The 12668-nt window shown below is 40.2% G+C and overlaps 2 protein-coding genes across 2 annotated transcripts in view; one reads left to right on the forward strand and one right to left on the reverse strand.

The window, feature by feature from the left end:
- LOC134676441 (conserved oligomeric Golgi complex subunit 7) overlaps window positions 1-12668 on the forward strand; it is a 39048-nt gene that overhangs the window by 10477 nt on the left and 15903 nt on the right. The window contains exons 8-12 of the mRNA XM_063534838.1: window positions 936-1037; window positions 2294-2426; window positions 3859-3992; window positions 4422-4556; window positions 5865-6039. Coding sequence (XP_063390908.1) covers window positions 936-1037; window positions 2294-2426; window positions 3859-3992; window positions 4422-4556; window positions 5865-6039 — 679 coding nt within the window. The remainder of the gene's footprint in view (window positions 1-935; window positions 1038-2293; window positions 2427-3858; window positions 3993-4421; window positions 4557-5864; window positions 6040-12668) is intronic.
- Window positions 9910-10811, reverse strand: LOC134676469 (uncharacterized). The gene has a single exon (XM_063534858.1). The coding sequence runs from the start codon at window positions 10806-10808 to the stop codon at window positions 9951-9953; it is 858 nt and encodes a 285-aa protein (XP_063390928.1). The 5' UTR covers window positions 10809-10811; the 3' UTR covers window positions 9910-9950.

The following is a 12668-nucleotide window of genomic DNA, read 5'->3' on the forward strand; positions in this document are numbered from 1 at the left end:
CTATCTCTGTCTGCGCGTCACTGGCGACACAATGGCGCCGGTCGGCGGGACAGCCGTCGCCAAGAGTCGCCGCGCTCGCGGGGAAGGGAGAGGCACACACGCATGTAAGATGCTATCTCTGTCTGCGCGTCACTGGCGACACAATGGCGCCGGTCGGCGGGACAGCCGTCGCCAAGAGTCGCCGCGCTCGCGGGGAAGGGAGAGGCACACACGCACGTAAGATGCTATCTCTGTCTGCGCGTCACTGGCGACACAATGGCGCCGGTCGGCGGGACAGCCGTCGCCAAGAGTCGCCGCGCTCGCGGGGAAGGGAGAGGCACACACGCATGATTATGAGCAGGCTCGATCCAGGGGTTATTGAGTTAGAAGAGCCTAGAAGGCCAGAAAGCTATTTTTGAAGAGTCTTGCTTTTCTGGTCATCTTATATGCAAGAAAGTATGGTCGAGTTTTATATCAAATGAAAGTGCTCGGTCTACACATTTTATAATATTGCTTCTTAGTTTATGATACAAGTATAAAAATAATTGACAAGATTAAAAAAAACATAATATAGGTATTTGACATTTGACAAGAAAGACGGCTTACCAGAGATACAGTTTATTTTAATCTCTATCACAAAATAAATAATAGTACTAGGTACAGGTACAGAAGATTCACTCTCTAACAAAACGCGTCTGTCACGATCAGCACAGATATGGCCGATAGGTGGCGACAGCGCCACGCGCGGCTTATGGCTAGCCACCAAAATTGGGGTCGAACGGATGGACTTAAAAGTTAAAAGTTACCTGTAGTAAAGCGACGAAATTGCGGAGTGAGCCACGCCTGTCTTTATGGTGACTTCAGTCTATCAGTTAAGGGCTCCACAGACCCAACTCCCAACTATTCGATTCACCCAGAACTGTATGTATTATGTATGTATCTTTTAACATCCACAGGTGGAGTGGCTGACCAATGTGCTGAAATCGGAGACTCCGTACGCTGAACTGGTGCGGTTATATACGGACTTATTGCACTCGTTAGACCCCTCGCCTGCTAAGGTAAGTATTCATATATCGGGTGTGGCCTATAACATGAGCAAAAAATTTAACTGTAGGCTGTACTCCTCATACTGACCAACATTTGTTCAGCGATTTTTAAAAATAACTTGTGGATTGATTTATAATACACTTTAAAGTTTATTCTAAGACGCAATGTATTGCGAATTTTCTTATGTTTAAATGCGTGACAAGCAACGTCAATCACAATGATATGGCGTGGCGATGGCGTCCATTGAAGATAATATTTATTTTGTATGACAAATAGGGAGTCTAAATACTTCATAATTTTTAAAAGTTGTTGAACAAAAGTGTCACCGTTTGAGTAGTATGTACAATCTATGTTTTAATTATTTGCTCCTGTTACAGGCCACACCCGGTATATTGAATTTTGAATTTTTTGAATATACTTGGTCAAGCAAATCCTGTCAGTAGCAAAAGGCGGCAAATTTAAAAAATCCGGGGTTGTCTGTTTTCGAATAATTCAAAAATCGTGCGTCATCTGTGTTTTATCTGTTGAATGGAATGTGGTATGACAGCCATCTTGTTTGTTTACATTCTGAATCGTTGCTGTTTTGTTAGAGAGTGAGTCTTCTGTACCTAGTATATTTCGTAGCTTTGTAACAGAGCCCGGCGGCTAATCCTATTGTCTATTGTTAAGTAAAACCGCACGTGCTACTTACCTGCAAAAAAGGGTCTTCATTATTCTATTTGGCACCTGAGCGCGGGCTAGTCCAACGCTCAAAAAACCAGTGTAGGTGCGCTGTCCGATAACGCGCCTATGTTACGCATCTCGATGACACCTTTTAGACTGGTTCTGTAACGTTCGACTCGCCGGCACTCGGTAACGGAAGTACGCAGGTTTTTATGCAGGTGGTTGTGGCACGTGGCACGAGCGGTTTTACTTAACAATAGACAATAGGATTAGCCATCGGGCTCTATTTGAAAGCTACACACTATAACAGAGCCCGGCGGCTAATCCTATTGTCTATTGTTAAGTAAAACCGCACGTGCTACTTACCTGCAAAAAAGGGTCTTCATTATTCTATTTGGCACCTGAGCGCGGGCTAGTCCAACGCTCAAAAAACCAGTGTAGGTGCGCTCTCCGATAACGCGCCTTTGTTACGCATCTCTTTGACACATTTTAGACTGGTTCTGTAGCGTTCGACTCGCCGGCACAACAATAGACAATAGGATTAGCTCGCGCTCTATTGGAAACCTACGAACTATACTATTATTTATTCTGTGTTTATGTCCAGGTGGTGTCAGCGAGCCTCAAACTGTGCTCGGACCCCGACGAGGGCATACTCCTCCTGACCGAGCTGAGGCGAGATATCGACGAGTTCCTCGCCTCCATTAGAGCCGTCATCGATGAACCTGCCAAGAATAAAGGTTACCTTCAGATTATTTATTTATTTAATCTTTATTGCACGAAAGACAAATCTTATAGTACAAAAGGCGGACTTAATGCCATAAGGCATTCTCTCCCAGTCAACCTTAAGGCTAAGCAGAGAGATTGTGAGCGGTATTATTGTTGTTATCTAGTGGCAGTGGAGAGACACTCTTGACTTCGGACCAACTCGGCTCCGCTCGGCTCAGCATTGCTCCGAGCAATTATTAGGGTTGACAGGTGGTGTCAGCGAGCCTCAAACTGTGCTCGGACCCGGACGAGGGCATACTCCTCCTGACCGAGCTGAGGCGAGATATCGACGAGTTCCTCGCCTCCATTAGAGCTGTCATCGATGAACCTGCCAAGAATAAAGGTTACCTTCAGATTATTTATTTATTTATTTAATCTTTATTGCACAAAAGAAAAATCTTATAGTACAAAAGGCGGACTTAATGCCATAAGGCATTCTCTCCCAGTCAACCTTAAGGCTAAGGAGAGAGATTGTGAGCGGTATTATTGTTGTTAGACAACCGGTCTGGTCTAGTGGCAGTGGAGAGACACTCTTGACTTCGGACAAACTCGGCTCCGCTCGGCTCAGCATTGCTCCGAGCAATTATTAGGGTTGACAGGTGGTGTCAGCGAGCCTCAAACTGTGCTCGGACCCCGACGAGGGCATACTCCTCCTGACCGAGCTGAGGCGAGATATCGACGAGTTCCTCGCCTCCATTAGAGCTGTCATCGATGAACCTGCCAAGAATAAAGGTTACCTTCAGATTATTTATTTATTTATTTAATCTTTATTGCACAAAAGAAAAATCTTATAGTACAAAAGGCGGACTTAATGCCATAAGGCATTCTCTCCCAGTCAACCTTAAGGCTAAGGAGAGAGATTGTGAGCGGTATTATTGTTGTTAGACAACCGGTCTGGTCTAGTGGCAGTGGAGAGACACTCTTGACTTCGGACAAACTCGGCTCCGCTCGGCTCAGCATTGCTCCGAGCAATTATTAGGGTTGACAGGTGGTGTCAGCGAGCCTCAAACTGTGCTCGGACCCCGACGAGGGCATACTCCTCCTGACCGAGCTGAGGCGAGATATCGACGAGTTCCTCGCCTCCATTAGAGCCGTCATCGATGAACCTGCCAAAAATAAAGGTAAACTTTAACCCCCTTATTCATAAACGTTTAGTCTCGTAATCAAGCGCTGGTGGCCTAGCGGTAAGAGCGTGCGACTTTCAATCCGGAGGTCGCGGGTTCAAACCCCGGCTCGTGCCAATGAGTTTTTCGGAACTTATGTACGAAATATCATTTGATACTTACCAGTCGCTTTTCGGCTAGTGTTTCATATAAATTACATAGTAGCAAAATCGTTTTGTCGGTTCGAAAAAAGAAACTGATTTGAATAGTAGTCAAATAACCTATTATGTTTTTTCTACAGAAGTGGTACCAACGTCCACACTACAAGAGTTAGGCATCGCCGCCTACGCTCCACTCAAAGAATTGTTGCCTAAATACACCGATTTGCAGAGACAAGTGTTCTTAACGTACCTAGAAGGCCCGCAACTGAGACAGGTATGTTTCTACAAATATGGTACCACCGAGATAGGATTCTATAAATGTGGTACTGCTGAGATCAGTTCAAATATGGCCTCTCTTAAAAGTAAAACTATATATGAACGTGGTACCACTGTGGAAGAGCTCAGTTCAAAGACCTGCTACCTATATACACTGATTTGCAGCGACAAGTGTTCTTAGCGTACCTAGGAGGCCCTCAATTGAGACAGGTATGCTTCTACAAATATGGTACCATCGAGATAGGATTCTATAAAAGTGGTACTACTGAGGAGATCAGTTCAAAGATGGATTCTCTAAAAGGTGAAACTAGCGTCATATAAAGTACTTATTCAAATAGTTCGGTACACGATATAATTTGCATGGCGTACCGATGAATACTTTCATGCTACCTAGTATATCACGCTGACTGAACAAATTTTTTGGCAGGACGACATCTTGGAACAATCACGTGCAATATTAACGGTATCCGAGAGGTGTGAGGGTTGGCTCGACACGGCTTACGGGAAAGCCAAGAAGATCGCAGGCGACGCCGCGTGGCCGCACTATGCTCCCACTGTCGAGGTAACATCACATATGTATTTTCACCACACCAGCTCGGAAAGGCTTACTTTGCACTTCGAAAACTGATAGCAAATTTGCATTTTATTCACATGTGAGGCAAAGTAATCAAATGCAGATTTTGAGTTGTTTTCTTATGTTTGCTGGTAGAATTGGTTTTTAAATGATGATTATGGATGATAAATATTTAATAACATTCATTTGGATTTGATTTTGTTTGATATTTTACATTTAATATTTACTTCGGGTTGGTGTGGTGAAAAATTGTGTTTCACTCGGGGGCAAATTTTGTTTAACCCTCGTGCTTTGCGAGGGTATCAAACCCTCGCAACGCTCAAGATTTCATTTTTCGAACCACTCTATGCTCGTGGTTTAATTTTGGAATCTTTCGCTTGCTCGAGTATCGATATTAGCACGAGCGGTTAAACAACAACTTTGCCTCCGAGTGAAACAATAGTACATTATTGTCGAGGCTCGGAAGTAGCTACTTGCAGGCTGAGGATTCGTTTTAAACGGACGACCTTGGGAGTCCGTTTCAATCAATCAATCAATCATATTTAGAGACAAAAATGTCCTATAAACTTTTTAGAAATTCGCCTAGTTTCAGAGATAATATTAATTGAAAAAAAACTAGTTTTTATTGTTACATAGTGTAAAAAGCCTTTTTGATGGTGATGTTGCTGCTATGGGACGTAGTCTAAATATCCTTATTGATAGATGTCAAAAGTGACAAGTAACACTTGGCAAAAAGTAGGTTTTACGAAAAAAAAAGTAAAAATCAATTTTAAGTGACAAGTTTACCATTAACATTTATTTTTTATGTACAACTACATTCAAATTTTTTTAAAACCGAAACAAAAACAATTTTTTTTTGCGAAATTTATTTAAACTCATATTACATTTTTTCCTTCTTTTTACTTCAGAAATGCGCAAAAATTATTCGGTTTCCTCACATTACACCATGTACATATGTATAATCGGAAGTCGGTAAACGAGAAGTCCCTATGACAGCTCAAAAATGCTACTAGAATTCCGGGCTCTGCTGATCACCGATTAAAAATCATCGTGTATAATATATTGCCACCGGTCTGGCCTAGTGGGTAGTGACCCTGCCTGCGAAACCGATGGTCCTGGGTTCGAATCCCAGTAAGGGCATTTATTTGTGTGATGACACAGATATTTGTTCCTGAGTCATGGTTGTTTTCTATGTATTTAAGTATTTATATATTACATAATTATGTCGTTGTCTGAGTGTACAACACATAACATGTCCTATAATATTTATTTATTTATTTATTTATTCTTCCACAGGCATTCTTCACCGCCCTATGCGGGCTAATATCATCCCACAGCCGGCGCATAGAGCAGGAATTCCACACGAGCAGGGGCGGAGTCCTGAGCGCAGCGTGCCCGGCCGCCGTCACCCTGGAGCGGGCCGCCGCTCAAGCCCTAGAGGCTGCGGGGACACCACAAACATATGACTCAGGTAGATACTGTACAAATTGTTTTTCACCACACCAGCTCGGAAAGGCTTACTTTGCACTTCAAAAACTGATAGCAAAGTTGTGTTTTTTTTCACATGTGAGGCAAAGTAATTAAATGGAAATTTTGAGTTGTATTCTTATGTTTGCTGGTAGAATTGACTTTTAAATGATGATTTTGGATGATAAATATTTAACATATATTTGGATTTGATTTTGTTTGATATTTTACATTTAATATCTGCTTCGGGTTGGTGTGGTGAAAAATTTTGTGTTTCACTCGGGGAGCAAATTTTGTTTAACCCTCGTGCTTTGAAACCCTCGCAGCGCTCAAGATTCCATTTTTCGAACCACTCGCTACGTTCGTGGCTTAATTTTGGAATATTTCGCTCGCTCGGGTATCAATATTAGCACGAGCGGGTAAACTATAACTTTGCCTCCGTGTGAAACACAAAATTCTTCACCACAACACGCCAGGGAAATATTATTTTTTTTTTTTTTCATTTATTTAGGTAAACAAACAACCACTACAAGTTATACTTATTTAACTATAATTGCTATAATATCTACAATATGTGTGGCCCACACCGCTTACCACTTATTACTATAGATAATGTAATGTTCATTCAGAGCCGAACTAATCACCGGACTCCCGGTGTCAACAACAACATAGAATGGTGAGGTAGTTATATAAATATACATTTATTATGAAATACAGTGTGAGAAACTAGAAGAACTACTTAGTCTGTAGAGCGTGTTAAAGTCTCAATAATATGTTTTTTATAAACACTTAAACTACAACCAAAAATATCTATGTGATTAAATTTTTTATTGTATGTACTGACAAGTCTGCGCAGAGGAGCGCGCTCACCAGCGTGCGTGCGGCAGCGGCCGGTTACAAACAGCTGGTGAGGGCGCGCCTCTCGCTGTCTACTGCGGCTGGGTACTCTATAGCAAAGTTTGTTATTGAGAGCAATACAGTCAAACTGATTATTACAGATGCCGTATAGTACTAATGCTTCAAGTAATGAGCGCCTAGAACTAAGATCTAACATACAGTATTTGTTAAGTAACTCTGGATAAGATAATCTACTGCGATGACAACGATAGTACATAGTATTTAGAAATTTTTTTTGAACGGTCTCGAGGGCCTCATTATATTTATTGTAATAAGGGTTCCAAACAGATACATTGTGTTCTAGTTGAGAGCGAATTAGTGACTTGAATAGGTGCAAATATGTGTTCGGATGACGAAATTCGGTACTAGAGCGCATTACAAACCCATACATTTTAAACGCTTTACTGATTACATTATTTACATGTTGATCAAGATGTAACTTTGAATCTAATGTAATTCCAAGATCTCTTATTGAATGGGCTATGGTTAGTTTGGTGTTACATAAGTAATATGAGTCATCTAAAGTTAATCTTTTTTTTGTAAATTTGATAAGTTTACATTTATCCATATTGAGTCTAAGTTTATTGGCATGACAATAGTCCGAGAAGCGGTTTAAATCCTGCTGAAATTTCTCACAGTCGTTGTAATTGCTAACAGTATGATATATTTTGAGGTCATCTGCATAGAGTAGGATATTACAATAGTTAAAGCAGGAACTTATATCGTTTATGAATATTGCGAATAGCAGTGGACCTAAAATGGATCCCTGTGGGACTCCGGAGCTGATTGTAGTAGCATGTGACTCATATCCCTTTATAGTAATTTTTTGAGTGCGGTTTGTAATATAAGATTTGAACCAACGCCATAAGTTTCCACGTATCCCATTAAAAGCTATCTTTTCCAGAAGCAATTGGTGGTCCACCCTGTCAAAGGCCTTTCTGAAGTCAGTGTAAACACTGTCTACCTGTATGTTATTATCTAGGCTTTCGAATAAGTACGTTGTATAGACAAGAAGATTCGTAGTTGTTGAACGACGTTGAACGAAACCGTGCTGATTTGAAATTAGTTGATTATGTATATTGGGGTAAATTTTTTTATGCACTAATTTTTCGAAAACCTTTGACAGGGTGGATAAAATAGATATCGGTCTGTAATTCTCGATCAATTGTTTGGATCCTCCCTTATGTACTGGTACAATGTTTGCCGTTTTCCATATAGATGGGAAAACTCCATCATTTAGGCATTTGTTATATAAAATAGTAAGCGGTACACTTATTGATTTTGCAACTTTTTTAAGGAATATAGGAGGGATATTGTCGGGGCCTTTACCTTTAGATACGTCTAGTTGGTTTAGTTCATGGGTAATATTATTTGTAGATATATGTATATTGTGTATGTTTATATGAGAAGTCGGATTATTTTCGGTGATATCAAGATCGTCAGTTACTGTCGAAGGTTCGAAGACTGAGAGAAAGAATGCCGAAAACATATTGCAAATTTCTACTAAGTCACTGGATAGTACATTTTGATATGACATAGTGTTAGGAATCTGTGAAGAATGTTTACGATTCGAAATGTAAGTCCAAAAGTATTTTACATTGCCTTGTATGCTATTCTCTACTACATTTAAGTATTTATTATAACATTTAATTGATTCCGCTTTAAATCGACTCCTTAGCTTGGAAAAGGTCTCATAATCGACTAAATTTTTGTATTTTTTCCATTTTACCCACGCTTGTTTTTTATTTTTGTATATGTGTATTAATGCAGGGGAAAACCAACGGGGAAATTTAGCGGAATATGCTTTTTTATATGGAATATATTTTTTTACTATTGTGTAGATACGTTCGTAAAACTGGGTTACCGCACAATCAGCTGATAAGTTGTTGAAGAGGTCAGCCCATGGAATTGATTCAAGTTCTTTACTAATAACTGTGTAGTCAGCTTTGTCGAAACAATATTTATATTTTGGCGGCGGGGAAATGGTTTTATTTTGATTCTTAAATGGTACTAAAACGTAAAACGGGGGGTGGTGGTCATCAGGAGGTACAAGGGTGACGGGAGCTCGGAAACACGTACAATTGGAATCGGCGGTGAGGAATAAATCTAAAATCTTCCCCCCTCTGTTGTAGAATATATTATACTGAGTAAGGTTATATATCTCGATAAAATCAATAAGGCACTTTTCGCGAAGGGATATATGTTCGTTTGAAATTATACTTAAATGGTTTCCTTGATCTTGCCAAGCGAGCGAGGAGTAATTATAATCTCCAACAATCCAGTAACTACTTATTTCGGCTTCTGATAGCAGTTCGTGTAACTGTTCAAAATGTATTTCATACGTTAAGGAAGGTTGCTGCGGTGGAATATACACTGCACTAATGACGTGTTTCCTATTTTGACCAACCAATATTTCGACGATTATGTTATCTACAAGAGGCGGAAGCGCAGGTCGACCGGGCGGCGCGGGCAGCGGCGCGCGCGCGGCCGCGCGGTGCTGGCGCAGCACGGCCACGAGCACGCCGCCACCGATGCCGCGCCCGCTGCCCGCGCAATCCCTATCGCAACGGAACACTGCATAACGTGAATCCATAAATTCATTATTAGCTATATCTGGGCATAACCAGGTTTCCGTTAAAATAATTACGTCATAGTCATGAGAAAGAATATTCATATACAGAGTATTTAATTTTGTACGAAGGCCCCGACAGTTCTGGTAATATACAGAATAATTACTATCCATTATGAAATTGTGATACATTATAAATGTTCTTAATATGCATTAAACTTAAAGGCATTTTATTTACAATACACGAGTATATGTCGTGTCCCGCATAGTATAGGTACTTATATAATAGACCGCTCTGACAATGTCGTACTGTAGGCATAGGTAAAAAGTTAGTAAAGAATACGTATAACATACTCATCAGTAGACATGAGAATTTGGTAATTACACGGCAATTACGAAATTGCATTGAATTTCCATAAAAATAATAAACGTGCACGCGTCTTATTGTGTCAGGAACTCGTCGCTGATAACTTAAGTAGGTCAAGGTCACTTCGTATGGCGAGTACTGGAGATGTGTCTTCTTTCCGCACTAAGATGGAGGCATGCCTCACCCAGACGTACTTATAGTTGTGTTTCGAGGCGGCCTCACGAGTCCGTCTTAGCAGCAATTTATTTTTGAGCGTTAGATGCTCGTTAAGGTATATTTTTTGTGTGGGGCCGCTTAGTGCCAATTGAGTCGTATTTATTCCCTTGGCGGTGCGGAATGCAGCTAAAATGTTGTCGCGTAACATAACCGATGTGAGACGTACGATAATGTTTTTAGGCAGACTCGAATTAGGGTTAGCGTGCGGAACCCGGTGAATTGACACGATATCGCCTGGCGTAAATGTGATCCTTATTGCGGTTCCGATGTTATTAAAAATAGTAACTAGGTTTTCGCCCCGTTTCTCCGGTATGTTACATATTTCCAGATTGCTCATTCTTGCCTGTTGTTCCATCTTGTCTATAGTACATTCGAGCACATGTATACGGCTGGCTTGTTCTTTATATGTTGACACATTCGATTCTATAGCTTCGAGTCGGGTTTCTTGCGAGTCCTGACGCGAGCTGGTAAACTGCAAGGAGTTATCAATATCGTCTAATCGAGTTTTTACCTCCGCTAGTGTTTGATTGATAGTGGTGTTATCTCGATTAAGTTTGTTAATATCCGTTTTAATGTCAGTTAATGTCGCCGTAATTTTTGAGAGTTCTGTTGTCAAGCAAGCTGCCAACGCCGTGTTTATGGTCGCGGTTATACTGGTCTGTATGTCCGAGAACTTTCGATCAATAACTTCTGCGATTTCATCAGGTAAGTTTGAGGCTTGCATGTTGTCAAACTTACGCTTCCGAGTTTCCGAGGAAAGATCTGGATTTGATGAAAATTTGTGCGGCGGTGTTGTATGCATAATGCTGGCGGTAGGCGCAAGTGCCTTGTTCGATTCGATATCGGGGTCGACAAGGTGTGTATTATCGTTCAGCCCGCTCATTAGTGCCGCGCGTAAGCGAGAGCTTGGGTTGAATGTCGATGTGAAACAAATAGCCGTGCACGGTATCGAATCTTAAAATATTTTGCACTGAGATCGTTACGCTAAAACAGACGCTTAACACTGCACTTAAGGTTCACTCTGTGTTGTTGCCGAAATAATGCACTTTATTTTTATTTAAGATGTTTAAACGGAGATAATAAACGCGTGCTATCGCTCTGAATGACTCCGGCCGATATTAACTACTAAATACCAAAAAAAAATCCAAATGAACGAAATGAAAAATGTATCATCAATTCATCATTTAACACATTCACTACCCCCAACGCATATGTGCGTTCACCGTCATACAAGTTTGTTCCTAGGCCACGCCCCCTGGCAGTGAATGCGTTAAAAGTCTATTCTACCCGGTGAACGCATATATTTAGTATGGAAACCGCCTTTAGGAACATTACCGTTCAAATTCTCGGGCTAAATTAGCACACATACAAAATTACGCCTACATTTAAATAAGACGACGCGTTTACAGAGCCTGTAATCAAAGCTGGTAAACAAAATAATAGTCATCTTTTTTACACTAATGGTACATAGCTAAGTGTAGATGAAATGCATATAATGTCAATAACTACCAATCAGCGACATTAATCCGCTAATAACCTTCTTGCTGTACGTACTGGCCGCTGAGAGTTTGCGGTTCATATTTGATTAGAATATGACTTGGACAGGGATAGGTTTATGCCATACATTGAAGAACCAGTCAATTAATACACGTATAATAATTTAATGCAGATTAAAAGATAACTAGTTAAAATGTTGTTGTGAAATGACAGACTAACTCAACATAAGTAAATATATCATTGTTGTATAAATGTATTCCGCTATAATAAGTATTTTGTATAATAAGTATTTTATTATCAATTTGTATGGCAGTGCGAAGTCACATTCAGGTATGGTCTGTCCGTTTTTCTAAGATCAAGTACGCCATTGTAAATGTATGGTAAACTTGATCTTAGAATTCGGACTGGCTATACAGCCTGCAAAATTTACATGGGTAGGTACACGAATCGGGTCAAAAATATTTGAATAGGCGGAGTCACAATAAATCCCCACTTTCAGTTCCAATGGAAATATTTTATATGTATAGTATATAGCCGGTCAAGCAAGTTTGTCAGTAGAAAAAGGTGCAAAATTAAAATTTTGTATGGGACCACACCCGTTCGCGCGCTCACATTTTTTAAATTTGCAGCTCTTTTCTACTGATGGAAATGGCTTGAGAGAGAACCTACATATATGTGACGGTAGAGGGTGGATTCGAATGATCAACATTTTCAGATAATGTGTGTATTTGTTAAATTAATTCAGTGGAAGTGTATCTATATATAGAAGACCGGGTATGATTATCTCACGAATTATATCTCATGAATAGAACATATTCTAGATATCTTTCCAGGCATCCACTTAATTTCATGTCTCTCTAATTGGACAGCTTTTTTCCATAGTTCTCTGCGAATAGCATCTTGTGGAAATCTGAATGGAAAGTAATTTGATTAATAATTTGAAATAATTAGGTAGTTTTTTACAGCTCCATTTCATGAAATAAAAAAGGAAAATACAAATCTGTAAGAAAGAATTCATTACTACATTTATAATTATATAGAAAATACCTAAACCAAGCACAAGTTAATGAAATAGTCTACTTCATTT

This window comes from Cydia fagiglandana, chromosome 24, assembly GCF_963556715.1.
Source record: "Cydia fagiglandana chromosome 24, ilCydFagi1.1, whole genome shotgun sequence".
NCBI classification, from domain to species: domain Eukaryota; kingdom Metazoa; phylum Arthropoda; class Insecta; order Lepidoptera; family Tortricidae; genus Cydia; species Cydia fagiglandana.